The sequence below is a fragment of the Agelaius phoeniceus genome, chromosome 17, assembly GCF_051311805.1.
Source record: "Agelaius phoeniceus isolate bAgePho1 chromosome 17, bAgePho1.hap1, whole genome shotgun sequence".
Classification (NCBI taxonomy): Eukaryota; Metazoa; Chordata; class Aves; order Passeriformes; family Icteridae; genus Agelaius; species Agelaius phoeniceus.
In genome coordinates this window covers 8,796,474-8,823,732 of record NC_135281.1, presented here as the reverse complement: position 1 = coordinate 8,823,732, position 27,259 = coordinate 8,796,474, and the positions used below count along the sequence as shown (strand labels likewise).

At 48.6% G+C, this 27,259-nt stretch overlaps 3 protein-coding genes across 3 annotated transcripts; 2 read left to right on the top strand and 1 right to left on the bottom strand.

Moving 5' to 3' along the window:
• Positions 1-1,307: 1,307 nt before the first annotated feature.
• PLAGL2 (PLAG1 like zinc finger 2) lies at positions 1,308-8,302 on the bottom strand. The gene is made up of 4 exons (XM_054644691.2): positions 8,172-8,302; positions 7,627-7,736; positions 5,838-6,226; positions 1,308-5,044 (listed from the first exon to the last, which is right to left on the bottom strand). The coding sequence occupies exons 3-4, from the start codon at positions 6,098-6,100 to the stop codon at positions 3,823-3,825; spliced, it is 1,485 nt and encodes a 494-aa protein (XP_054500666.2). The 5' UTR covers positions 6,101-6,226; positions 7,627-7,736; positions 8,172-8,302; the 3' UTR covers positions 1,308-3,822.
• Positions 8,303-14,036, top strand: POFUT1 (protein O-fucosyltransferase 1). Its single transcript, XM_054644439.2, has 7 exons — positions 8,303-8,462; positions 9,097-9,218; positions 9,317-9,499; positions 10,065-10,177; positions 10,836-11,028; positions 11,524-11,766; positions 12,199-14,036. Exons 1-7 carry the CDS (start codon positions 8,303-8,305, stop codon positions 12,385-12,387), a joined length of 1,203 nt encoding a protein of 400 aa, XP_054500414.2. The 3' UTR covers positions 12,388-14,036.
• Positions 14,037-14,633: 597 nt separating this feature from the next.
• KIF3B (kinesin family member 3B) lies at positions 14,634-26,516 on the top strand. The gene is made up of 9 exons (XM_054644651.2): positions 14,634-14,728; positions 17,927-19,365; positions 19,927-20,028; positions 20,673-20,795; positions 20,907-21,025; positions 21,254-21,367; positions 21,849-21,954; positions 22,162-22,340; positions 22,923-26,516. The coding sequence occupies exons 2-9, from the start codon at positions 17,983-17,985 to the stop codon at positions 23,017-23,019; spliced, it is 2,223 nt and encodes a 740-aa protein (XP_054500626.1). The 5' UTR covers positions 14,634-14,728; positions 17,927-17,982; the 3' UTR covers positions 23,020-26,516.
• The last annotated feature ends 743 nt before the right edge of the window (positions 26,517-27,259 follow it).

The window sequence follows — 27,259 nt, the reverse complement described above, 5'->3', positions numbered from 1 at the left end:
ACCTGTCAGCAAGGAAGGAATTAAAGAACAAAGAGCTGAGCTCAACAAAAGTACTGAAATCATCAATCTACCAGAGGTGAAAAAAGGATTCCAGTTGAAGTGACACCATTTTTCAACACTGAGGCTAAAGAGCAGCAATGTTGTGAGACAGAGAACGGGGTCTGTCACAACATGGTGTGTGAGTATTCTCTCATGTGAAATTCAGTGGAAGCAAATGCAAGATAACATGTTGTTCCTTCCTACAAATGGATTTTGAGTGAGGTGTAATCCCAGGGGGATAAAAGATCTTCAGCCCTCCACACGGTTCTGGTTCTGGCAATCTGAGCCTGGAAGGATGGGCAAGAGTTAACCCTCTGCTGCCAGGGAGTGGCTTGGCTCTTTGTTAATTCTTATTTCTAGGGGGCATTAGGTCCTTGGCTTTCTGAGAATCCAGGGTCTGATTTATAAGGGCTGGCAAGTTCATGTCCTGTCCTTTCACTAACTGGAGGTCTATGGGTTTTTATCTTGGTTGACTGCACTGGTCCTACTGCTTTGGACCCCCCCCAAGCCAGCCCTTTATTTAATTAAACCCTCCTGAACAATTATGTGCTGTACTTGCTGCCCCTGAGCTCTGGTGCAATCTTTGTGGTACAGGTGTGCCAAGAACAGAGGGATCACAGTGGAAAGGTTTCCTGGGCTCTGCTTGCCTGACCCACAGCTGTGTCCTGGACCTGCAGCCCCAAACTTGTGGTCTAAAACAAAAACCAAACCCAAACTCTTTCTGGGATGATTTTTTATATCACATAACCAGCACTGGCTGCCACAAAGCCCTGCACATGTACCACAGAACAGATTGCAGGCTGTGCTGCAGCAATCCCCTCACAGCAAGCCAGAGTTACCCTTGTCCCTCACCTCCAGCTGCATCAGCAGGAGCTTGGCTAAGATGAGTTCCACTGACTTGCCTAAGAGCTTGGTACATATGTCCTAGTGGACTGGGATTCCCAAGTGCTGTAAGCTTGGATGCTCCAAGTATTTTCTTATAAACAGGTAAAAGTTGTTCACTGTAATTTGTTCTGTGAATTGCATATTTGCTATTTCAAATGGAATTAGTCTCGTTAGTTTTAGACTGATTGGTAAAATACCTTCAGATTACAAGCTGTTGTGGTAGAAGAACTTTGAATCCATTTTCCTGTGCAAACACCTGGAATCAGCTCCAATGCTGTCTCTGACCACACTGCCCTTGCTGGGTTTGATTTTCCTTGCATTGACAAAAGTTACTGCAGTTCTGCTTGTTAAAGTAGCTGGGGAAAGCAAATCACACGTGCAAATCATAGCAAAATGAATTCCATTTATTCTTTGACAGACTACTGGTAGGAAAAAGATGCCTGGCTCTAAGTTTAGCTACCACTGCTACAGGAATTCCAGTGATGACATCTGTTCAGAGTACAATGCAGGCAGGAAGCAAAAAAGCTGAATGTTCTGCAGTGGGAGAAGGTGTGTGATGGCATTGCATAAATCTGATAATCCTCACTGGCCGTGAGTGATCAGTTCTGACCATTTATTTCTCAAAAAATAATAATCCTCTCAACTGAAGACAGGGATAAGGCTTGCATATAATTGATAACAGTGTGAAACTCTTTAATTTGCAAAGAGCAAAGCAATAGAAGACAGGCCTGAGGTATTCAATGCTGGTAAACAGACTGGCTGCAATGCCCTGTTTACCTTTGCTAGGTTAGAGAACAAGAAGGCACTCGTTAGACTTGGAAAGGCAACATTTTCCAGTGGAGAAAAGGAAAAAGTACTGCATTCAACTCGGGGAGATCATTGCCACAGGATATTGCTGAGGTAAATAAATCTTATATTACATTTTGATACAAAAGTCTTATTTGCAGCATTGCTGGCTAACCTAAAACAACCGATCTATGTTCTGGAGAATCAATGGATTGCTAAAGAGTCATTCTGGGAAGAATTACTAAGCTAAATTAAAAATAAAATTCTGGAGTAAAATGGAAGGTGGACAAGCCTGTGACCAAAAGAGGCACAGCTGATGTCACACAGTGGGATCATGGCTCAGCAGGAAGGAATCTGCATCAACTGAGGTGGATGTGCTCTGGGGAGACAGGGGAGGACAGCATCTGGCTTCACCCAAGGAGCTGAGATAACAGAGTAGAGGTAGATTTTGCATTTCCTAGATTTATGGAGAACAATATTGACAGATTTCCTGGTTTATATTGGCCTTACAATGGTTCCTCCATGCTGAGGTATGAAGATCTGCCCATCCATAGTCACAAACGTGCACCAGTGCAGAGTGACCTCCATATGTCCCCATCTGCAGTAGAAGTGCCCAGGAAAACAGGAGCAGGAGACAATACAGGTGCTAAGTGACACCAGCAGCTGGCTGCCTCTTCCCAGTATAACCCTTCTGCCCTGGTAGGTAGACAGCCCATGGAAGAGTTGAAGAGGTAGGGCAGGGAGCAAGGGAAGCAGGACTTTAACTTCAGGAGGCAAGGCTTGAGCAGGAGAGAACAAAAAAGGCCAGTGCAACCAAATCCAATGTGAAAAGTTGACTGCAGGCCCCAAACCTCAGCATTTGTTAGAACTATTGGTGTTGGGAGAAATGCTTCAAATACACTGAAAGTGTGTACATGAAGCTGGGACCAATTTTTCCCTGATTCTTGCATGTTATCACCATTGAGGTTAAAATATACCTTTGAGACTCCTTCCTGGACAAACCAAAAAGGGTGCTGACCTCAATGAGCGGTTAAAAAAAACCCAAACCCCAGAAACTCATACTCTGTTCCTCATCCCAAGGGAAGCTATGGAGCAGGGCCTGCAGCCTGTTCTCACCCAAGCCTGGTCTGCCAGTGCTCCATGGCCCGAGCTCCTCACCCAGCTCTCTCACGTGCTTTGGTTTCCAGATCTGTTTGCCTGGGGGAGATATTTAAAAGGGCTCTGTCCATACACCACACACCAAGCTGAGCTGTGAGAGCTGCTCCATCCCCTTCACTCAGGACAGCCAGCGAGAAAAGGCAGGAAGCTGCTGCCTACAGGGGCAGAGGCTGAAGTGGTCCAAAAGCAGTGTATTTCCCCATGGGGGAAGAACATGATAAGTGAAGAGAAATCAGTGCAACCTGACTTCGTTGTGTAAACAGTGTTCTAGCTACACCAGAGATGAACCCAGTGTATTCTGGTGCCTCCTATTTTTTGCAATGGCAGAAACAGATTTGTGTTGTGTAAACAATGTTCACCATAACGAGTTTGTCCTAACAGCTCCAAAGAGGCGGCGTTGAATTCACTATGTAAACGGGCTTGTTGCTTAACACTGATGTGGAGTAAGCTGTGTTGGGTGATGGGATGAGAGGTAGCAGGGAAGGACAGCTCTTCCCCATTGGCTTCATACAGAGTGGTATCATGACTTCTTCTCCATGTGGAGGTGTTGGCTGGTTTGCCAGAATTGCAGTGTGGTTAAAATGAAATGGAAGCTGGACTCTTCAAAAGTTTAGCCCAGGATGAAAGAGTCTCAACTCCTTCTGAGGGATAGTCCCTTCCCAGAGAGGAATACAGCTCCAGCATCCTCAGGGAAGGTCAGTGCTAAGCGCGGCTCCTGATTCACAGATTAAAAATTAGATAAAATATATCCAGTCTATCAGCTGAAATCTTTCTGCTCTACAGGACTGGGACTTGCACGGGTTCCAGTCTACAAGTGCTCCCTCCGAGATCAGAAACCTCCTGTCTGACCCAGCTCTGCCAGAGCTTTCACCCCCCCCAAGGAAGGGTTGTGCGTTTTTAAGGCTCTCCACAAAAGGGTGACTGAAAGATCTGTTCTCCAGTGCTACTTCCAGCTTATTGGAACGCCTGGTGGAACCGTGGCAGCGTGGTTGTGCTCAAGCTGGAGGTGAAGACGGGGGGCAACGAATGAAGGGGCCCAAAGTTCAGCGAGGCCCCGGCTCCGGGAGACTCTTGAGGTTGATGTTGCAAAGTGGTGAGCAGTGGCTGCGCCTCCCCCTGCGAGTAGCCCATGACCAATCCCCCCGACGAGACAGGTGGATTGCAAGGAGGAAGGTTTAGGGGAAGGAAGCCAAGAAGATGAGAAAAGTCCATGTTAGCAGCACAGAGAGCCTCTGAGAGGTTAGCAGGGCTCTTGGAAAGCAAAGCCTCATCCAGGGCGGGTGGCTGAGGCGAAGAGGACTGAGGATCACCAGATGAGAGAGACAGACTGCCAGGGAAGTCTGACAAAAAGCTGTCCACCTCTACTTTGGGTAGTTTCTCAGGCAAATATGAGGTAGATCCAAGCTGATACTTTGGAGGAGGTTGCGGTGGGGAGGAGATGGGAGAAGAAGACTCCAGAGGGTAGCTCATTCCCATTGGAAGAGAATTAGGAACCAAAGAATGGGGCATCCCTGAGCTTGGCATGGTTTGGAGATGTGTGCTGTACATGCCCACGGGCAGCATGCCAGGGAAGCTCTTACCACCCATCATGTCTCTGGATGCCATACACAGGACAGGACTCAGCTCTTCCTTCACTGCCACAGAGGAGCTGCAGCTGAGCAGACCCAACATGTCCACTGGCTCCGTCTTAATCTTCAGCAGTTCCTGGGAGTGGCTTTTCTTCATGTGCCTGGTCAGGTGGTCCTTCCTCCCAAACCTCTGAGCACAGTACTGGCACAGGAAGTCCTTCCGCCCCGTGTGCACCACCAGGTGCCTGCGCACGTCCTTGCGGGTATAGAAGCGCCGGTCGCAGTGGTCACACGGGTGCTTCTTCTCCTTGGCCCCACCAGAAGCCCGCCTGGAATGGGCTTTGAGGTGCTCCAGCAGGACCTGGGTGCTCTCAAAGGTCTGGAGGCACACCTTGCAGCTGAGGTCACCGCTGGCAGCCGCGTGCATGGCCAGGTGTCGCCTGAAGCCCAGTTTGGTGTTGTAGTTCTTGCCGCACTCGGGACAGTGCAGGGCCTCCTTGTTGGGATCGTGGGTCTGCAGGTGGTTCCGGAGGTGATCCTTCCTGTGGAACATCTTCTCGCAGTACATGCACTGGTGGGGCTTCTGAGCAGAGTGCGTGGCCATATGCCTTAGGGGAGAAAAGCAGGAAAGGTCAGACAAACATCCAGCCCCTGAGGGAACACCAGCTGGTTTTCCAAAATTTTCCTTGTGTCCTACACTTCATGCCACAAAAATCCCAGATGGCATTTTACCTCCATTAAACATGGAGCACGGGAGCACAACGCTTCAGGCAAAACCTGCAGTCTGTCCCAGCAGCTGTCTCTCCTCAGCTCCTGCTCTTTGCTGAGGCTGCCAAAGAAAACCTCCCCTTGTTTGAGACACTAGGTGAGAAAACTTCACTTCATCAGGAGGGTCAGGCTGTGCCCAAGTCTGCTGACAGCCACTGTGGTCTGACTTCACCTTGGTATCTCACACTCTCCCCAACTGTGGTTCACTTGGTTTCAAGTTCTCAGCCATCACTGTTTAACTTGTACTTCACTAATAAATGGGAACTCTACTTCTCCATACTGGAGCAACAGCTGCCATGGAATTATCCCTGTGGTTAGAAGCAGGATTTATGAATGCAAACGCTATTCTTGCTTTTCATTTTGTTTTTCATCTATGAACTTCACTTTCTGTTTCTATTTCCTCCTCAGTGAAACATAAAACAGCTTGAGCTCAGGATACAGCATTAGCTGAAGTTCTCTGGAAGGCACCTAAAGAGATGCCAAGTATGGTAATGTCTGGGACTCAACAGCTTTGCAAGGTAAAAGGGCATTTCCCCTCCTCCAGCTTCTCAGAAATTCAAGCAAAGACATCCGAGGGAGGGGGTTTCCCCTCTCTCCTGGCTCTGCTGGGCAGAGGCACTTGCAGATACCTACCTGTAGAGCTTGTACTTGGAGGCAAAGGCCTTGCCACAGTGCAGCTGGGGGCAGTTGTAGGGCCTCTGCTCCGAATGGGAAAGCGTGTGAGTTCTCAGCTTGTCCACGTGAGGGAAGGAGGGCTCCGATAGTTCACACTGGCATTTTCCCTGACTTTCGGTTTCTTCACCTCTTGGTCTGGGGACTAATTTCCAGCCTGTCTCTTCCTCCTCCTGCTTTGCATCTTGAATCCAGTTGGGAACACTGGGGAAAAATGCCGTCATGGCAGGGCTAGTAGAACATGGCCATGTCAAGCAGAACTCGAGCCTGTGGGCTGTGATGTTGTCCCGGTGCAGTTTTCTGTCGGAGCCCCCTGTGACCAAACTGCTTTAATAGCAAAACTTCTTCATCTGAAATCACAGAAGGCTGCTGTTAATTCACTGCCACCTTCACCTGTGTACACAGTGAACATGTACATTCCCAGTCATGGGGACCTCCAATCAATAATATTTTTCTGTCTCTTCCCCTTTAGCCTGTTACCTGAATAAAATTATGTTAAACTTTTTCTGAATTGCATTTTCTGCCACTATTAAGAGCCAGTGTTACATGTAGGATGTATTTTCTCCTGAAAATATCCTAAAAGGTATTTGTAGCTCTAAATACATTTCCTTGTATGTCTTGTAAATCACTTCTCATCCCATTTTTTTTAATTCTCACTTGCTCTTGGTCTCTGCCTACATGGAATTCCCTCTCAGAGATTCTCAGAACTGTCCTGTATTTTCTTTTCCCTTTCTTTCTGCTACCAAGCTGATGCACTGGGCAAAACTATCTCCAGAGCAAATCAATCCAAACCCCCAGATGTGGCTGAACAGGGCTGAGGAAGAAAACTCTCAATTATCATCAACGTCACACCTTTTTCTGGAAGGCAACGGATGCTGCTCCTCTTCAGGGTGGGATTACTCACTGTATTTTCACTTTTCGATTCTGAGGCACATTCTGCCTCTCTGGATCAGCAAGTTTTCTACTGTAATGAGCAATTTTTAACTCTTTTTTTTTTTCTTTGACACTCTCATGCATTAATAATGGAAGCTCAAACTGTTTCCTGTTCAAAAAAGTACACCTCCTGCAAGCTCTTCTGGCTTTCACATTGATGAGGTTCTACATGAATCTCTCTTAGCAGACTGTTCTCGAGTTGTGTGTTGGTCTTTACAGGGTTCTACTGCCAGCTTGACTGGTAAACGGTCAGCTGAAATAAAACCAACCTCTTTCACTCAATTTGGCTGCCTGAGAAACCCTACTTAAAATAGCATCAAACCCTCACTCCATGATTGCTTCAGAGGAGGAACTTCCTGCTGCACATCAACACGAGTGCGAGTTGTGGGCAGGATGTGCAACTGCGAGGGAACAAACCAACCCCCAAGAAAGTGCTCAAGGAACGTTATGAAGAGCTGAAATGACAATTACTGTGACTGCACCGTCACCCCAAATACCATGGATGGTTCCCTCAGGGAGGAAAACACTGGGAAACAGGATGACTCCAAGAAAATATATCACTGCAAGCTTTAGGAATGCCTGTTAAGAACAAAACTTGGTTTTGTGCAGGCTAAATCTACGTGGTCAGAGCAGAACAATAAAGGACCAGAACTGCTGAGGTGCCACTTTGGGACAAACCAGCGTGATGTGACAGCTGCTCTGACCCCTCAGGGTGCAGGAGGCCTGGGTTCAGAGCAAGCTGTCCTACTGGGTGCTAAAAGCATGACTATTTCACCTCTCTATGAAGTATGTCCCAGAAAAGATGAGTGTTCTCTACCTCTTGCTCCAGAGCTGTGCAGGTGTCCCGAGAGTCTCCACCACTTTCACCAGGGAACTGCTCCTTTCCCTCCGAAAAAGCCTGGCCATCTGGGCCAGTTTCAAAGCTACCTGGAAGAAGACAAGAGTTTGAATTTTGATGTTTTTAACAGTAAGGTGCATAAACGATCACCTTGGAATTTTAGGGAATTCAGAGGTGCTGCTGCAACCGCCTTGCAAACAGCGGAGGTGCCGGGGGGTGGCCGCGAGGGGCAACTCGCTCCTCCCTCCAGCACCTCCGCCGCTTGCCTCGGAAGCCAACCGGGAGACCCCCACCCGCGGGGATAACGCAGCCCCGGTGGAGCGGGATCACACATCCCACCCCCGCCCCGCAGCGCTGAGGGGAGGGAGGCGGGCCCGGCCTACGCCCCCCCTCCGCCCCGCATCCTCCTCCTCCTCACACGCCCCCCTGTCCCCTGAGGGGACCCCGCCACCGAGGGGAGGGTACGGCCGTGCCACCGCCCCTCGCTGCGGTGCCGCCCCCCTCCCTCGCCCCCCCTCGCTCACCCCGTTCCCCCGGGCCCCGCCAAGCGCGGCTCCGCTCCCGGCCCCGGCGGCGCCATTGCGCGGGGCCTTGTGGGAGTGACGTCACGGCTCGGTGGCGGCCGCCAGAGCGGCGCGCCGCGGGGCATGCCGGGATGGTGGCGCCGGGCTCTGGCCGCCGAGGAGCCGCCATGGCGGTGCCGCCGGCCCCGCTGCTCCTCGTCCTCCTTCTGCTCCTCCCTGGGATGGCGGCGGGAGGCAGCGAGGCACCCACCTGGGACGAGGCCGGGTACCTGCTCTACTGTCCCTGCATGGGTGAGGCTTTCCCGGTGCCGACCCCCTTGCATCTCCCGGTTGCATCCCCCGGTGCGGTTCCCGCTGCAAACCCCGGTTCATTCCCCGCCGCATCTCCGCTCCGTACCCCGCTGCATCCCCCGGTTCGTCCCCGCAGCAGACCCCTCTCCGTGCCCTGCTGCATCCCCGCTCCGTGCCCGCTGTATCCCCGCTCCGTGCCTCGCTGCATCCCCCGGTTCGTCCCCGCAGCATCCCCCGCTCCGTGCCCCGCTGTATCCCCGCTCCGTGCCTCGCTGCATCCCCCGGTTCGTCCCCGCAGCATCCCCCGCTCCGTGCCCTGCTGCATCCCCGCTCCGTGCCCCGCTGCATCCCCGCTCCGTGCCCCGCCGCATCCCCCGGTTCGTCCCCGCAGCATCCTCCGCTCCGTGCCCTGCTGCATCCCCGCTCCGTGCCCCGCTGCATCCCCCGGTTCGTCTCCGCAGCATCCCCCGCTCCGTGCCCCGCTGCATCCCCCGCTCCGTGCCCCGCTGCATCCCCCGGTTCGTCTCCGCAGCATCCCCCGCTCCGTGCCCGCTGTATCCCCCGCTCCGTGCCCCGCTGCATCCCCGCTCCGTCCCGGCGCGGTCCCCGCCCGGCTGAGCTCCGTCTCCCGCAGGCCGTTTCGGTAACCAGGCCGAGCACTTCCTGGGAGCCCTGGCCTTCGCCCGCGCCCTCAACCGGACCCTGGCCGTGCCGCCCTGGATCGAGTACCGGCACCACCGCCCGCCCTACACCAACGTGAGCCCCGGCGGGGAGGGAGGAGGCGGCGGGCAGGGCTGGGACGAGCTGCGGGCCCGGTGAGGGGAGCCCCGGCTCACGGCTCTGCTCCCCCGCAGCTGCACGTCCCCTACTCGGAGCTCTTCAAGCTGGAGCCGCTGCGGCGCTACCACCGCGTGGTCAGCCTGGAGATGTTCATGGAGCAGCTGGCGCCCCGGCACTGGCCGCCCGGCAGCAGGGTGGCTTATTGCTTCGAGGCTGCCGCCCAGAGAAGCGCCGACAAAAGCACGTGTCCCATGAAGGTGAGTTTCTCGTCAGCCCTGCGGGCACGGCTTAATTCCAAAGTGTACGACTGACTCGTTCAGGTTGCCATTGATTCGCAAATTTAGGAGTTACCCGCCGCAAATCGGTCTGTGTGGCATTGCTTTCACCGCTTGTGGAGTGGCATGCTGTGCCATCATTAGTTTTCTTTGTCTACAAGTGCTTGGGGATCAGGGATATAGTCTGTGCAAGTAGATTTTATCACCTCAGATTTAATTGAGATTGTAGCTTATCTCCTGCTCTCTGTTTCCCAGCTGGTGTTAAAGCAACCTCTCTTAACTACAAGTGGTGTCCTTGTTGTTTTGGACAACCTTTGCAACCTTTTCAGTGAAGCTCCCTGTATACTCTGGGTGGCAAAGATTGAAGCTAAATATATAAATATATAAATTTGCTGTCTCCTTCCTGTGGCTGGTGTGTCAAACAGGCAGTTGTATTCCAGCTGCTTCCATCCTGGAACAGACTCCTGCTTTGCACCTCAGGATCTTTGCACATCCGCCTTTCAGGCTTTGTGTGTGTACTAAATGAGCACTTGTCTTTTCTTTGCAGGATGGAAATCCGTTTGGTCCCTTCTGGGATCAGTTCCAAGTGGATTTTGATAAGTCTGAGCTTTTCAAGGGGATTTCCTTCAGTCCTGCATACAAGGACCATTGGATCCAAAGGTAGCAAGAAGATGCAACAGTGCTGGCAGGTCACTGTGGGCATTTAGAGTCACTCATGAAAGCAGCTGTGACTGTGTATTGTTACTTTACATTTTGGGGGAGAGATTGAAGTGATTAGTTAGTAATATAGTTAAATATTTTAATGTTTTTCCATTAAATGTTTGCTGAGCACTTCCTGTGGGCATTATTTTATTTCAGGTATGAACTCTGTTCGGCTGATTGACTTCTGAGCCAGGAATATTTAATTTATCAACTATTTATTAAATATGTAATTAATCATCAAAAGGAATTTGGTTCTCACTTGGGGACTATGAACTGTATTTGTGTTTTCAGAGGCATGAGTGACTTTAGCAGTTATCAGTAAGTTTGGGTGACAGAATTGGTCTAGTCTGGGGTGAAAATGTAGCATCCCATTGCTTTGTAGCTCCTCACTGCGTGTTTGAGGTTCTTCTCTTATTGTCTGTCAGATAAAAGGTCTGAGGTAAAATACAGTCCCTGAGATTTCTTCAGTTCAGATGGCAAACCAGCTAAAATTATCTCATTTTGGAGCAATAAATGCTGCATATTTTGGGGCATCCCTGGTTTCTTCTGTACCCTTCACAGCAACCTTCGTGCAGGTTAGGTCACGTTTCAGCCTGCTGGGTTTGGTTTTCCGTAGGTTTCCAGCCTCTGAGCACCCTGTTCTTGCCTTGCCTGGAGCTCCAGCCCAGTTCCCTGTCCTGGAGGAGCACCGGCCCCTGCAGAAGTACATGGAGTGGTCGGATGCAATGGTGGAGAAGGGAGAAGCCTACATCCAGTCCCTGCTGCTCCGGCCCTACGTGGGAATCCACCTGAGGATCGGCTCTGACTGGGTACGGCACAATGGGGTGTGGGCAAAGCTGCTCTGAAAGGAGCTGTGCTGGGACAGCACCTGATCCCTGCTGGCATCCAGGAGCTCCCTGTGTGTTAGCAGTGGTGCTGGGATTCTTTCAGACAGGCAGAGGTAAGGGATGTGGTGGTGTTTTCTCATTTGAATGTGGTACCGAAAAAAACGAAAAAGTTTGTGGTGAGGTGGGGTTCAGCCTCTCCTCTCAGTGACAGGACAAAGGGAAATGGCCTCAGGTTGCACCAGGGGAGGTTCAGGTTGAATATTAGGGGAAAATTCACTGAACAAGTGATTGAGCACTGGCCCAGCCTGCCCAGGGCCAGGTGGAATTGCCATTCATGGAAGAGTCCAGAACACAAGTAAAGGTGGCATTTCTAATAAGATTCAGTGGGCATGGGGTATCTGTTCAAAGTTTGGAGTTGATAATCTCAGAGGTCTTCAGCTTTGATGATTCTGTGATTCTCTTTTCCTCTTCCAATAGAAAAATGCCTGCAACATGTTAAAGGATGGGACAGCTGGGCCACACTTCATGGCTTCACCACAGTGCGTGGGCTACGACCGCAGTGCTGCGGTGCCTCTCACCATGGACATGTGCCTGCCAGACCTCCGAGAGATCAAACGGGCTCTCAAGCTCTGGGTGGCAAAGATTGAAGCTAAATCTGTTTATATTGCCACTGATTCTGAGCCCTACACAACAGAAATACAGCAGTTCTTCCAGGGAAAGGTGAGTCTTCCAGAAACCTCTTCTGGCAGGAGTGCTGGGATAAAAACCTTCCTTGGCTTCTGGCCCAAGGCTGTCATGGATAGCAGACGGGCAGTTGTGGAATAGGTTATTCACAGCCAAATATTGGCATCTCAAAGTGGATTTGGCTCATAGCAATAAAAATTATCCTGTAAAATTCTTTTTTTTCCTGGGAGATTGAAGAGCATTGTCTGGCATGGTAGTAAATATTTCCATGAAAAGGGTTTAAATTAAATAAACCTAAGTGATTTTCAGAAATGCTCTGACATCGATCCAATCATAAATGAGTTATAGGGCAGAGAAAGACAAAACTCACTCTCTTTCTGTTGTGTATTCCATTTCTAACATTATGCCAAGACATTGGATTGTGATAATAGCTGACTGGATTCATCTGCTCTCCTCGTTTCTCTGCAGCTCAAGGTTGTCAGCTTGCAGCCAGAAGTGCCTCAGATTGATCTGTACATCCTCGGCCAGTCCGACCACTTCATCGGGAACTGTGTCTCTTCCTTCACTGCCTTTGTGAAAAGAGAACGTGACATCCATGGGAAACCCTCCTCGTTTTTTGGCATGGACCACCCACCGAGGCTGCGGGATGAGTTCTGACCAGAGGAGGAGGAGGAGGAGGAGCTCCCTAGTGCCAGGGCTCTGAGCTGGGTCCTTGGTGCTGCAGCATTTCCTGTGCGCAGTCATTGCCGGGCTGTGGGAGAGATCCTGCACTGCAATGCTCCCCACAGTCCCTTCCAGACTGTTCTGTCTGATCTCTCCTGTGTTTCCAGTGTGAGCTCAGATAGAAATTTAAATCATGTAGTTTATAGGAAACTATAAACTATGTATAGTTTTTTAAGATGTAGCTTTTATAGTTCTCCATTCTCACTACTTGGGATTCACCAGCAATCATGATGAAGCAGCTGCTCAGATTTCCTCCTCTTTTCTTTCTCTGTTAATTCTTAACTCTCACCTGGAGGTGTTTTGAAGCTTTGTGTCTAAAACTGACCATAATTGGTTCTCTTTGAATGTAAAACTTCTGTCAGGCATATCAGGTTCCCTGGAAAGGGTGTGCAAGGTGAAGCTCAGGACTGAAAAAGCTCTGGGGTTTATTAAGGACCGCAGTTGTCTTACCAGACCTGTGCCACCACAGTGCCTCAGTGTCCCTCTTCCTGTCCAAAGAGATTCCATACCCTGTGCGGTGGGGCCCTGGATCTCTTTGGTGGTGCTGGAGGGGTGCAGTGGGACATGGTGTGACATGGCAGCTGCCTGTTCAGCCTCTCTGCATCAGCCTGGGGCAAGGTGTGTGCAGGACATGGGAGGAGATCTGTCACAGCCAGGCCAGGACTGGAGATTGAGGGCTTGTAGCTTTGTAGCTGTTGATGTCAGTGAGGTCTGTGGTAGAAGAGAAGCTTTGAGCCAAGGTTATTGAAATAGCTGTAGTGGGGTTAGGTATGTCATACCTGGGTCTATGGTATTGTTTTGTTTTTGTACTTTATAAGATAACTCCTCTGAGAGCATTACCCTTGTTTAGGGCAGTTCCCAGTGGAGGTAACTCTGGAAAATTATTCATTGATGGGAAAGCAACAGCCCAAACTCCTCTGTTTGGCCTGATGGTTTGATGCTGGTAACACTGATAATCCCAACATGGTGAGACTCAACTTGACCCATGCCTTTTGGTGCTTCTGTGACTTCATTTTCTGGTCCAAAGACTAAGTACAGAACGGTTCATTTTTCAGAAATGCCTCTTGGGTGAGTCTGTGGTACCAGAGCTGCTGCTTCCAGTGCACTGCTGCAGTCCAGGCAAGGCTGTTATGAGCAGTTAACTCCAAATGTCTCTCTTTATGGTGGTCTTTTCCTCCTTGAAATGTTTCATTCTTCAAATGAGCTTTAAAGGAGTTTAAGGGCTCAGGAGAGTAAGCAAAAAAGGACAAAAGGAGAAGGTCCCCCAGGTGTCAGAGTGGCAAAAACTCATCTCTTGTTTCCTCAGGTCTGGCTTCAAAAATCATGGGATTTGGGGGAAAATTATCTGGTTTAGAGCCTTTGGAAGCTGGGCTTTTGAAGACTGAACCTCCCTGTGTCATACAGTTTACTGATCTTGGGAGATGCCCTTGGGGCTGCCTTGCCTTGCTGTGGAGCAGGGGAAGCCTTTCCCCACACTGTTGGGAAGACAAATTATTAACACAACATGTTGGGATGGGACGTTTCTTTTCTGTTTTTTAAAATAAGGTATTTTTTGTACTAATAAAAACTTGATTTTGTATTCACTTGTAGTGCACCAGCATTCCTTCTTCCGTTTCAGAAGTCTCTGGTACCAGAGCTGCAGCCTGCACTGCACTGCTGCGAGCCAGAAAGCTCTGATTAAGAGGCTTTAACTCTTAAATGTGTTCTTTACGATGGTCTTTTTCTCCTTGGAAATACTCCCGAGCTTTGGAGGATTTAAAAAACCCCAGCCTGGCTGCGGCTGAGACCCACCCGGCTGGGGCAATGCCGGCATTTTCGGGATTGGCGTGTGCGGGATGCCCGCGGCGGGGCTCCTTTGTGCGGGCTGGGGCAATCCCGGCATTTTCGGGATTGGCGGTGTGCGGGATGCCCGCGGCGGGGCTCCTTTGTCCGGGCTGGGGCAATGCCGGCATTTTCGGGATTGGCGGTGTGCGGGATGCCCGCGGCGGGGCTCCTTTGTGCGGGCTGGGGCAATGCCGGCATTTTCGGGATTGGCGGTGTGCGGGATGCCCGCGGCGGGGCTCCTTTTTCCGGGCTGGGGCAATGCCGGCATTTTCGGGATTGGCGGTGTGCGGGATGCCCGCGGCGGGGCTCCTTTGTGCGGGCCCATCCGGGCCGGGCGGCGCGGGGCGGGCGCGCCCGTTGCCAGGGAAGCGCGTCACGGGCGGGCGGAGCGGCCGCGCCGCTTCCGGGGCCGCGGGAGGAGCGCCCGGGCGGCTCCATGGTGACGGCGCAGGTGAGTCCGGCCTGGCCCCGCACCGCGCCCGCACCCCGCCCCGAGCATCCCCCACCCCCCCGGGCTGGCACACCGCGGGCCGCTGCCAGCCCGGTGCTCCCGGTGCTCCCGGTGCCAGCCGTGGGCACGGCCGGGGCAGCGGGCGCGGGAGGCGGCGGGACCCGCCCGCGGCCGGGCTGCGGGGGCGATGCCGCGGGCGGGTGGCCCCGTTCGGGTGGGTGTCCCCCGCTCCCGGTGCTTCTCCCCCGCGGTCCTTCCCCCTCTCCCCGCTGTCCCCGGGTCCCCTCCCTGCAGCGCCCGGTGCCGCAGCCGCGAGGGCGGTGGGTGATGCTCGGGTGAATCCGCGGCTCGCCGGGGGAGGGAACACCGGTGGGGTGCCGTGCTGAGGCGACAGCGGTGACGGGTGACCACAGGTGACCCCAGACGCCGAGTGGAATCAGGGCTCGCAGGTGGCACCGCCGGCCCGGCTCCAGCGGCAGCACCGGGATGTCCTGCCCGGCCTGCGGAGCGTTTGGCAGGGAGGCGAGAGGAAAACAGCAGCGCCAAGGGTGGTTTGGCTTGGGAGGGAGGGAAGGACACAATTCAACCGTGACATTATGAAACCACAAATATTTGAAAGATTTGAATGGCGAGATGCAATGGAATGTTTTGAGTGGTACCTCGAGATGTGCGGAGATGCAAGGGAAAGGTTTGGGCAGAGGTGTTTAAGGCAGGAGGCAGAGCAGCTTCTGGATATCACCTGTCAGGACAGGTGGCATAGGTGGGCACAGCTGTCCAAGACAGCACCTTCCAATCCTGCAAGTTTCTGAGGAAAAGTGGTTGCCCCAGTTTGTATTCAGGTTGTGGCATTGCTCATTTTTTCAGGCATAAACTTTGTGTTGACTGAAATAAATAAAAATGCTTCAATTTCTGCCCATCCTCCCTTCTTGGTCGCCAGGGACACATTTGCAAGTGCATCCATCTCAACCTTGACCTTGACCTTGACTTGCAGGGACCTGGCCCAGGTCACTTTAGGCTGAACTAATTTCATGAAAAAATTCCCATCTTTGATGGAGAAGAGCGGCTGGCACGGCAGCATTCCCAGCTTTCTGGCCATTCATGTCCAGCTACTCTGGCAGTTCAAACATTGCCCAGGAGTTTCTGGGGAATACGAACACTGCCAGCTAATTGGTTTTATTTTCCAGTTACACACTTGGATAAATCTGAGAAGAACCATAATTTGTTATGCTTCCAGTAAACTTCACCACAGTAGCTAAAATAATTGGAGATGATTCAGGATGGGTTGTTATGAAAATAGCCCACATCAGGGGTAAAACCAGTTGTTTGTGACTATAAAAAGAGACTTGCAAGTGAAGTGGGGAAAGGTGTCAAAAGCTGATGGTGAGGAGGTACACCCAGAGGAGCAGCAAATGTGCAACTAATTTTTGTTCAAGGTGTAGCTCTGGCAAGACTAACTTAACTCTGATCATGTAATATTTGTCATAGCTGCTTACAAAAGCGGCACTTCTCATCAGAATAGTATTTTAGATATTCAATATATAAAATAAATCCATGCTCTCCTTGTCAGAACTTGTGCCTAACTGGAGTATTTGCCAGTGTGAACATGCAGATAGTTGTCATGTGACCTTGTCAGAAAATTGTCTCTTGTGAACTTGAATTACTGGAATGTCTCTCGGAGCTGTGGAAGGGGAAGCGTGTGTTAATGTATACAAGTCCTCAGGATGAACAGAGGGAGAGTTGTTCTTTGTGATTCTGCCAAGATTTGTCCTCATTTCACTTATTCTTTCTGTGTTTGTGCTCCAGAATTCGTGTTTGCTATGGGTCAGACAGGAAGGGCACCTTTATCTGGAGCTGTCAGTTAGGAGGGAAATGGTTTTATTCAGTAGCTACCCCAAATTCCTGTAACAATTTGAACTCACTGTGCAGGGTGAATTCTGAATGAGCGTCCAGTTCAGTGCTTTTATGGGAAGAGTGAGAAGCAAAGAGTTTCCCCCCACAGACCTGAGGAAATTCCCAAGGCCATACTGAGGTTTCTGTACAATTCTTAACCATGTTTATCTGTTACTTCTCTTTTACTTTTTGCCAGTCTGACTGTCTGTATATTGGGCTGGAATTGTGCTTCCTTTTCCATCCAATAGCTCTGGCCCTGCAGTTCTCTGCCACCTTGTTGGAGAAGCTCTCCTGAGACATGCAATTATCAAGTGAAAAACAATTAGACAAAAATCCCTGTTTCCTGCTGATCCGGCTGGGAAGGGAGCAGTGAACACATCCCAAGGAGGCCACACCTGAACCTGTGCCAGCACTGCCTGGGCTTCCCTGTGTGTATCAGTTTTACACTTAGTTCTAGTTGGCAAAGGGACCTCAGGGCTCTTCTTGGAAGATATTTTGGAAATAAAAAGGGTTATTAGAAATTGCATTGCATTCTCCAAGTTGTGCCACTGAGATCTGCTGTGTCAGATTTTAGCAGTGACTGCTTTAGCAGTTTAGGAACACAGGCTCCTTGCTCTATTTTCAAAGGCAGCTCATCTTGGTGATGACTGGAGGATGCACCAGTGTGTCCTCCCTCTCTACCCAGATTCATGAAGGAGTTGGATCTGTGATCTGGGTTTATGCAACATGAGTTTAGGTTGATGGTGAGTCCTGTAGACCTGATGCAATTGGAACACCAGAGCAGGAGTGATGTCAGTAGGTAAGTGTAGCTGAGCAGGGCTGGCTTTTGTGGGGAATCCTGATAAAAGTTTATTGCCAAAAGAAAAGATAATAGCAGACTTGTGCTCCAGAGAGAGCAAGGCTGTACTAGAGTTTCAAAATGGGAGATTTAAAACAAAGGCGTGACTGCAAAGAAAATGAATGGCAAAGTATTATTTTCATAAATAGTTTAAAAAGGTTTATTGTTATTTTTAAGGGTCAAGAAAGTGATGTTTACCAGCTGTAAAGATGTGATCTGATGATGAATTTTTGCGGCAGAGCTTGTAGAAATGATGCCATTTCATGCACAGCCTTTGGTAAAATAATTCTGTCTCAGTTCAGGCCTTTACAGGGTTTTCATGTTGTACATTATTTTAGTATTTCAAAACCCCTTGCAACTTAATGAATGCAAAATGCTGCTCAAATTGATGAGGCGAGTCTTTGGCTTTGTGAAAAGCTGTCCCCTGCAGAAAACTGCCTTCAGACATCCCTGCTTTGTTTTTGTTCCAGGTGTGTAGCAGGGGATCATCCACCAGCAGGATCACAGCAGGCACAGCCCCGCCGTCATGTCCAAGGCAAAGAGCTCCGAGTCCGTGCGGGTGGTCGTGCGCTGCCGGCCCATGAACAGCAAGGAGCAAACTGCTTCCTATGAGAAGGTTGTCAACGTGGATGTCAAGTTAGGGCAGGTCTCAGTGAAGAATCCACGGGGGTCATCTCATGAACTGCCTAAAACGTTCACCTTTGATGCTGTGTATGATTGGAATTCCAAACAGGTCGAGCTCTACGATGAGACCTTCAGACCTCTCGTGGACTCTGTTCTGCAAGGGTTTAATGGGACAATCTTTGCCTATGGGCAGACTGGGACAGGGAAAACATACACAATGGAAGGGGTGCGTGGTGATCCCGAAAAGAGAGGGGTCATCCCCAATTCATTCGAGCACATCTTCACCCACATCTCTAGATCTCAAAATCAGCAATACTTAGTTAGAGCGTCTTACTTGGAAATATACCAAGAAGAAATCAGAGACTTGTTATCAAAGGATCAGTCCAAGCGGCTGGAGTTGAAGGAGAGACCAGACACGGGGGTTTTTGTTAAGGATTTGACCACCATTGTCACGAAAAGCGTCAAAGAGATAGAGCACATCATGAATCTGGGAAACCAGAACCGCTCAGTTGGTGCCACCAACATGAACGAGCACAGCTCTCGGTCTCACGCCATCTTCCAGATCACGATCGAGTGCAGCGAGCTGGGGCTGGATGGAGAGAACCACATCCGTGTGGGGAAGCTCAACCTGGTGGACCTGGCAGGCAGCGAGCGGCAGGCAAAGACTGGAGCACAGGGGGAAAGGCTGAAGGAAGCCACCAAAATCAACCTGTCCCTCTCAGCTTTGGGCAACGTTATCTCTGCCCTGGTAGATGGCAAAAGCACGCACATTCCCTACCGGGACTCCAAGCTGACCAGGCTGCTTCAGGATTCATTAGGTGGCAATGCCAAAACTGTGATGGTGGCCAATATAGGCCCTGCCTCTTACAATGTAGAGGAGACCCTGACCACACTGAGATATGCCAACCGTGCCAAAAACATCAAGAACAAGCCACAGGTGAACGAGGATCCAAAGGAGGCTCTGCTTCGGGAATTCCAGGAAGAGATTGCTCGACTCAAGGCACAGTTGGAAAAACGGTCTATTGGCAAAAGAAAGAGGAGGGAAAGGAGGAGGGAGGGTGGGGAAGAGGAGGAGGACACTGAAGAGGGTGAGGATGAAGGAGATGACAAAGATGACTATTGGAGGGAGCAACAAGAAAAGCTGGAGATTGAGAAGAAAGCTATAGTCGAGGATCACAGCTTGGTAGCAGAAGAAAAGATGAGGCTGCTGAAGGAGAAGGAGAAGAAAATGGAGGACCTGAAGCGAGAGAAAGAAGCAACAGAGATGCTGAGTGCTAAAATCAAGGTAGAATTCTTCCTGGTCATACCCTTTGAAAGCAATTTCCTTAGGCTGTGGGGAAAAGAAAGGGTTTCCCAATTTGGAAAGATATTTCACAGAAAGTTTCCAGGATAGTGATTTGTGTTTAGGTTGGAAGATTTTAAAATAAACCATTTCTAGCGAGAAGTTGAAATTTCCACCATTAATCACATATTTCAATATTCATGAGTTGTTTCATTGTTCTTCTGTACTGATCTTAAGCAATTGGCACAGAAAAAGACAATGCATCTTTTCACAAGCTGTGGCACTAAAAATGTTTCCTTCTGTCACAGGTCATTAAGTTATTTACAAGGGAACACACATTTTGGTTCTCCAGCTTTGCCGCACATTGCAGTGGTGCCTTATTCTAAACAAGTTACTGTTGCATTAATCCCACAGTTTTATAGGAATTTTAAGAAATAGTGATTCCTGTAGCAGCTGCCTTGAAAGAGAAGGTTAAATAAAACCTGGAGAAGTTGTATCCATAGAAGAGAAAGTTACCCTCTGTAGTCACTGAGAGAAATTTCTGACCCTGGTTTTTCTTTTCAGACAATGGAAAGCAAGCTGCTGGTGGGAGGGAAAAATATTGTGGATCACACAAATGAACAGCAGAAAATCCTGGAACAGAAACGACAGGAAATTGCAGAACAGGTACAAGGAAGGAGATTTGTTATTTTGTATATAAAGCCTTGCTGCTGAACTTTTGTAAAACATTGTGTCAGGGAAATTACCAGAAAATTTTCCCAGGGTTAACACTAGAATTGGTTTAATGGCAATAATTTATTGAAAAGAAGGGGGAAGGGCTTGTGTAATATTTGTCATTATTTGAAATATGTAAAGAAGGTTTATAAAAGTTTTCTTCTAGTTCTTCATGATAAAGATTTACCTCCTATCTTGATTGGAGCTGTTTGTAAGTGAAGAAATATTTGCAAGACTTTAAAGAGTACTAGTTTAGTCTTTAGCTCAAGGGAGGAGTCTTTACTCTGTGCTAAAAGTTTATTTTCTGTTAATGCAAATTTTGTTGGTGATTCTTAAATACAGTAAGCAGTACAAACTGATAAAAAGGAAAGAAAAAATAATCTAAAAGTGGCATTTGATTCCTTTAGTTGAAGCTTGAGCCTTGTTCACACTATCTGATTTTAATAGCAAAATAAGGACAAATAAGGTGTTTCTGGTATTTCTATGGCAAGAGATATGAAGAACTGGAAATCCACCCTGAGCCTTGGTTTCATGTGTGTCAGCTGGAGGTGACAAGGTAATTGAGGCTTTTAATGCCATATTTTCACATTCTTCAGAAACGTCGGGAGCGAGAAATCCAGCAACAGATGGAGAGTCAGGATGAGGAAACACTTGAGCTGAAGGAGACCTACAGTTCTCTTCAGCAAGAGGTGGACATAAAGACCAAAAAACTCAAAAAGGTAAAAAGAAAATGATTTCCTGTCTGCCAGGCTGGGAATAAAATCAACTTCTGTGTGAAAGTGAGAGGAGCTTTGGCAAGTGATGGATTTTGGCTCTTGTTGTGTGTCCAGTTATTTTCCAAGCTGCAAGCTGTGAAGGCAGAGATCCATGATCTCCAAGAAGAGCACATCAAGGGGCGCCAGGAAATGGAACAGACCCAGAATGAACTCACCAGGGAACTGAAGCTCAAGTAAGCCCCATCACTTAAGTAAGCTATTAACTGTAACAGAGAGGGTGTCTTGGGGCAGGGAGTGGAGGGACTGCCATGCACATAATTGTGGAATAAGATTTAACCACGAGAAAACTAAACCATTCCTCCTTTTCTAGGGTTGTATTACATCAGTGGGAGAGGAGCAGTGAGGAAAGTCATTGCTAATTATGTTTCTTGTATATTTCTCATTTTTGTGGTTGCATGTAGGCACCTGATTATTGAAAACTTTATTCCCTTGGAAGAAAAGAATAAGATCATGAACAGAGCATTCCTTGATGAAGAGGAAGACAACTGGAAACTACATCCCATAACCCGTCTGGAGTGAGTGTATTTCTGCTCTTGGGATGGAATTACAGGTCACAGGAAACCCTCTAGCTGTCAAGAACAAAAGAGGGATTGAATTGGGGATTTAAACTAACCCTCTGGAGTTCACAGCTTCTTGATGTGTAATAAAATAAGATAAAACAAATCAATTTATTCCTCTCAATAGGTGCTATAAAATATGAATGTACAGTTTGGGGAATTCTTGAGAGATTATGATTTTTCTAACAGGCAAACCCAATAATATTATGTAAAATACATGTAATAGTGCATTCACCCTTAAAGTAGCGGTGCATTCCTATCATATTTCTTTCCTGCTCCTACAAATGCAGCCTGGGTGGTTTCTGCTGTGTTGAAACAGATTTCTGCATGGAATTTGCAGATGTCGTAGCTCATAAACTCCAAGAGGAGTTGTAGCTCATAAACTCCAAGGGGAGCTTTTGGTTTTAGGGTATAACAGCCTGAGTCTGTTTTTCTCTAGTAACCAGCAGATGATGAAAAGACCAGTATCTGCTGTGGGGTACAAGAGGCCCCTGAGCCAGCATGCCAGGACGTCCATGCTGAATCACACAGCTGCTCGGTACAGGGTAAGCCCAGATGTGGTTGAACCTTTGCCTCTTCACCCTGTGATCAGGGGAATGCGAATTCCAGAGGGGATTGGGTGTTCTTCTTTGAGATGTAAATTTGTAGTGCCCGGCATACATTTATAAAGTACCTCAGATTAAGTTTCTGGAGGGCAAAGTAACAGTTTGTGTGAAAACATGGAGACTTTGATTCTGCTTTTCCTGTCTCAGGCAGAGAACATCGTGTTACTGGAATTGGATGCGCCCAGCCGGACGACGAGGAATTATGAAGGTCCAGCCATTGCTCCCAAGGTTCAGGCAGCTCTGGAAGCAGCTCTGCAGGATGAAGATGAAATTCAAGTGGATGCCTCAACCTTTGAGAGCTCTTCAAATAAAAAATCAAAACCCAGGTGAGTTGGGCTTTCCCTGAGCAGATTGGCCCACAGGAGAGGTGCAAGTAAAGGTGCTGTCGGTCAGCATTTGTCAGTGAAGTGAAGCTGAGCTTCATAGTAAAGCAGAGAGAAAAAGGAACATAGAATCATTAAGGTTGGAAAAGACCTTTAAGATTTGAGTCCAGCCTCCAGCTGAATCCCCACCGTGCTACTAAACCTTATCTTGATGTGCCACATCTACTCACTTTTTGAGCACTGCAGGGGATGGAGATCCCAGCCCTGCCCTGAGCTGCCTGTGCCAGGGCTCAAGCACTCTTACAGTGAAGAGATTTTTCCCCCTATCCAGCCTCAACCTCCCTTTGTAGAACTTGAGGCTGTTTCACCTTGGCCTGTCGCTTTCTACTTGGGAGAAGAGGCCAACCCCCACCTTGCTACAACCTTCTTTCAGGGTGTAGGGCATAGGACAAAAGAAAAAGCTGAAACTTTATTAGAGAATAACTCTAGTTAAAAAAAAAATCAGCTTTTTGCAGATTAATTTTGGAAAGGCAGGTGACATTGTTAGAAGTTTTCTTGTTTATATTTTCATTTTTGCTTCTTCAGACCGAAAACTGGAAGGAAATCAGTGGGATCTGCATCAGGATCAGGCACCCCCACTTCTCAGCTCTACCCACAGTCACGAGGGCTGGTTCCAAAATAAAGCCAGCAACTCCTCTCCAGGGAGGGAACAGCCTTTACCTTCTGGGAGCAGAGACAAGGACAAACCTGCAGAGAGAGCTCCTGGCCAGCCTCCAGCCCCTTTCCCTGGAGATGGCCTTGTTGCTGTTTAACTGACTTGGGCCAGTCCAGGGGCACTGAGCCATGGGAAGATCCGTGCTTGCAATTCAGCATTTGGCCTCTGTGGGAAATGGATTTTAGTTAGGAAATCAAAAATGCATGAGGTACGTTACAGTGTGTTAGGAGCAATGGGAAGCATGGGGATCACCTCACAGCATCACCGTCCTCCTCCTGCACCAGCCCTTCTGCTGCACGGCGCTTTTTGGCTGTTGGGCACTGAGAAGACAGAGTTGAAAGTCATCTCCACAGAACCACCACTCTGCAGCTCCACAGTGAGAGCCAAAAGAGGCTAAAAAGCAGAGGATCTGTTCAAACTCGACAAGGTGCATGGTTCTTCCTCTTCCTGCTTGAGAGACTGGCATCACCACCTGGGGTTCAGGCAGGATGGCAGTGGCCAGCGTGTCCTCAACACCACACAGCTGTGCCTCCCCACAGGGCTGTAGGACAGAAGGGGGTCTCAAAAACAACTCTGTGGTCTCTAGAAAGGAAGCAGTAGAATCTGAAGTCCTTTCTTTGTTTACAGGCATAAGTGAGAGCTCCTCTAAGCTGACCTACAGACCTTACCCATACCAACAGGAACCACCTTGTCAAGGAACACCTCTGCATGCCAGTGTCAGCTCCACAGCTTTCCTCCTCTCTCTTGCCTCCATCTTTACCCCTGGCATTTAAAACCAGTGTCCATATGACATCTTTAATGGCATATGGCGATATTCTCATGCCTCCCACTGTTGATGGAAAACGTAGCACTAGCTCAGAGGTCTCCCTGCCAGGCTCAGACTCTCAGCTGGGCAGAGCACTGGAACTTGGAGCTGCCTTTGAGTGCACTCCTGGGAGTTTGGTCCCTTCCCTTGGTGTCTAAGGAGGTTTAGCATTCAGTGCCTCTTGTGCCTCACCTGTTCCATGTTAAGCAGCTTTCTCTCTGCACCTTCCAGCCCACTCAGAGCCTGCTGGGAGTGAACCCTACCTAACTGAGGCTGGTGATGGAAGCTGGTGTTAATTCCAGGGGTTTTACTTTGAAAACAAGGGAGGGAGAACTCCTGCTTTTGACAGTCTCATTGCAAAGCTGCCCTATGACTAAAGCAGGCTCGTGTAGCAGGGTAGGGGGAGGTGGAACTCCACACTAAGGACAGAGTAAGGTGTCCCTGTCTAGTGTCCCACAGCTCATTTGTAAGTTTTAGTTCACTGTATATTGAGACTTGGGATGTTACTTTTACTGGTTGCTCTTGGCTGTCATCCTGTGAACATTTTTACCTGTTTTCCCTCACTGATGACTCCCTCCAGACTGACACGTGTGAGTGTGTGAGGACTTGCCTGGCTGCAGACATGCTCTGATGTGTGGACTCTGCCTTGTGCTCCTTAAGTGTCCACGGAGTGACTTCATCCAGGCTGGAGAGCTCCTTTCTACTGACGCCCTGAGCAGGAGGAACTGAGTGCTCAGCACAGCTCACCTGTGCATCCTGCAGGCACGGTGCCCAGGTGAGCCAGGTGGGCCCCCTAAACACCAACTTGGCTGCTGCATTCCATGGACTGCTTTCCTGGGCCACAAGGTTAATAAATGTATACACATGTATGCACACATACATATATATAATAGTTTTTGAAGGAGGGATTTACTTATAACTGAGAGAGCAGGCACATGACCAATTTCTTTCAACCTGAACATGTAAACCCAGCATAATCTTCATTTTCACCAGGCACTGTTTATATCCAGAGAGCCTTTTAACTGGCTTTTGTTGCATAGTATAACATCACCTTCTCTTCCCTCTCTTCCTTCTTTCTCTCCAGCACATAATCTTCTGTACTAGGACATTTTAAAAGATGATTGTATTTAAGTGCTCAGAGAATTGAAATTAAATGGGGGGGGGGGGGGAGGTTTAAAACCCTGAAACAGCAGCACAATATATAACCACGTCTATGTACATACCTATGTACACATGTTTTATGTGAATAATGCGTACACAGACACATCTGTGTCTGCACATGTGCACATTTTTCCTCAGTTGATACTATCCCATAGGGAATTCTATTCTATATTAAACTCATATGCTGGAAACTGCCTTCGTGGCAGGGCTGGTACCATGGAGCTCTGCAGTGCAAACCTGTTTTCATGTTGATGAGCCAGTGTCAGAAAGGCTCTGCTTTTAACTCTGTAGAAATTCATTAGCAAGGTGAAAGAAACTCAGTAGAGTGGAAAAGAATAAATCTGCATATTTAGTCATTGTATGTAAATTGGGGCTTGGTGGAGATTTGGTCAGTGTATTCATGGGCCTGTTACAGAAGCCTTTGGATCCTCATTCCAAAGGACTTAACCCTCACCAGATGCTCAGTGGCACTGATGTTAAGATACATTGTCTTAAGCTGTACAAAACAAACTGAGCTCTGGGTTGAAGCTTTTAAGAAACATTCCTGCTGAGTTTGCCCTTCTTTGGTGTTATCTGAACCATCTGGGCTTCCTGCTGGTTAACCAAAGGCAGGAAATCCAGCTGGACTCCTGGAGGAGGCCCTGGGACAGCCTTGCACCATCACCTTTTCTTCATAGGAATGTTTAACACTCAACAGAATTGTCTTTGCTCTGATCTGTATAATGGGATCTTTTTTTAAAAAAAAAAGTGGCATGGAGCAGGAGTTGGCCGGGAGCAAGCCACCAGACACTGAAGCATAGGAATTAAAGCACTTTCTTAAATCCTTAACTTAGGTCTAGCGCCTTTTTAAAAATATTTGCATGCTGCTTGAATCTTCTAAAACACATACCTCTGCCAGGCACCTGGTGCCTTATACAGATCAGAGCAGGCAGTGCTCAGTCAGTCGGGGCTGTGTAACTGTCCTGGCTGAAGACACAGTGCTGGAGCTTCAGTGAAACACCTGCGTACCTGGACCTGTCCTCTCTCCTGTCTGTGCTGGGCAATATGCACCAGTCTTTAACAAGTTCAGTGGAATTCCTGGGGGTCTGTTCCTGCTGTGTTCAAACACAGACTGGAAAAGAGAACCTGCAAAAGCCATAATTAGCTACAGAGATGGAAGTGAAATGAGAACGCTGGTGCTGCCTTCTGCACTGTGCAGTGGGGGGTTGACTCTCTGGGATCCAGGTGCTTACTGCCTTCTCCAGCCTCCTTTCTTTTTGAAGAGGTGACCCAGGATCCTTCTGTGGGCACAACTGTCAATGGCAACTCTCAGCTCCTTGGAGATACACTCACCTCCACCTTCTCTTAGGTGATCTGTAGAAAAAGATCCTGTCCATAGTTCTGTCCATAGTTTTACAGCTTATATTTATTTGTATCATCTCTTTTTGTCTAGGAATGTAAAGTGATCCTAAAATACAATGTGTAATAAAGTCAATAAGATTTATTGCATCTATCAAAACACGTGTTTTTCATTGTTAATTTGGGGCAAGGCTCAGTGACTTCATGTCTTACAATGCCTCGTGTTATTTTTCTTTCATAAAAAAAAAAAGTCTGCATAAAGTAAGTGGAAAAATGTAAATATGAGTAGAAGTGCAATGAGTATTGTAATGTGTGTGTATGTGTGTATATATTGATATACACATATATCTATATACATCTGTATAATACAGATATGTATGTATACATGTATACATACACATATATATGTGTATATATATACATATATCTATATTTTATATATATATCTATCTATATCCATATATATATATATATCTAGGTGCTGATGCCAGCACGTGGCACCTTGGGTACCAGAAGTGCTGGTGAAACCCTGCCAGAATCCTAGTCCAGGGTGGGCCCCTGCAATGGGTGGTGCTGATTAAAACCAGTCTTTTATCCTTTTATTGGCTCCATGGAGAGAAGGAGCCTCGGAGTATAACCACGATGTCCAGAGAAGGGAAGTGAAGGTGGGGAAGAGTCCACAGCACATGTCCTGTGAAGGAGCCAGGAGTGTTTACCCTGGAGAAGGAGGCTCCAGGGTGACCTTACCACTCTCTCCACCTCTGCGAAAGGAGGTTGTGGCCAAATGGGAGTCGGGCTCTTCTGCCAACCAGTGCCAAGAGGACACAGCATGAAACTGTGCCAGGGGATATTTAGTTTGGACATCACAAAGAATTCCTTCACAGAAAGGGTCATTAGCTATTG

What these genes read in the sequence shown, in the direction of transcription:
- PLAGL2 (XM_054644691.2), bottom strand. Translation starts at nt 6,100, where the DNA reads ATGACGGCATTTTTCCCCAGTGTTCCCAACTGGATTCAAGATGCAAAG. An exon ending in TCCAAGTACAAGCTCTACAG is followed by an intron (nt 5,045 to 5,837) that starts GTAGGTATCTGC and finishes TTCTCCCCTAAG; the next exon opens with GCATATGGCCACGCACTCTG.
- POFUT1 (XM_054644439.2), top strand. Translation starts at nt 8,303, where the DNA reads ATGGTGGCGCCGGGCTCTGGCCGCCGAGGAGCCGCCATGGCGGTGCCG. An exon ending in ACCGCCCGCCCTACACCAAC is followed by an intron (nt 9,219 to 9,316) that starts GTGAGCCCCGGC and finishes GCTCCCCCGCAG; the next exon opens with CTGCACGTCCCCTACTCGGA. An exon ending in TGAGGATCGGCTCTGACTGG is followed by an intron (nt 11,029 to 11,523) that starts GTACGGCACAAT and finishes CTCTTCCAATAG; the next exon opens with AAAAATGCCTGCAACATGTT.
- KIF3B (XM_054644651.2), top strand. Translation starts at nt 17,983, where the DNA reads ATGTCCAAGGCAAAGAGCTCCGAGTCCGTGCGGGTGGTCGTGCGCTGC. An exon ending in CATCCCATAACCCGTCTGGA is followed by an intron (nt 21,368 to 21,848) that starts GTGAGTGTATTT and finishes GTTTTTCTCTAG; the next exon opens with TAACCAGCAGATGATGAAAA. An exon ending in ACACAGCTGCTCGGTACAGG is followed by an intron (nt 21,955 to 22,161) that starts GTAAGCCCAGAT and finishes TTCCTGTCTCAG; the next exon opens with GCAGAGAACATCGTGTTACT.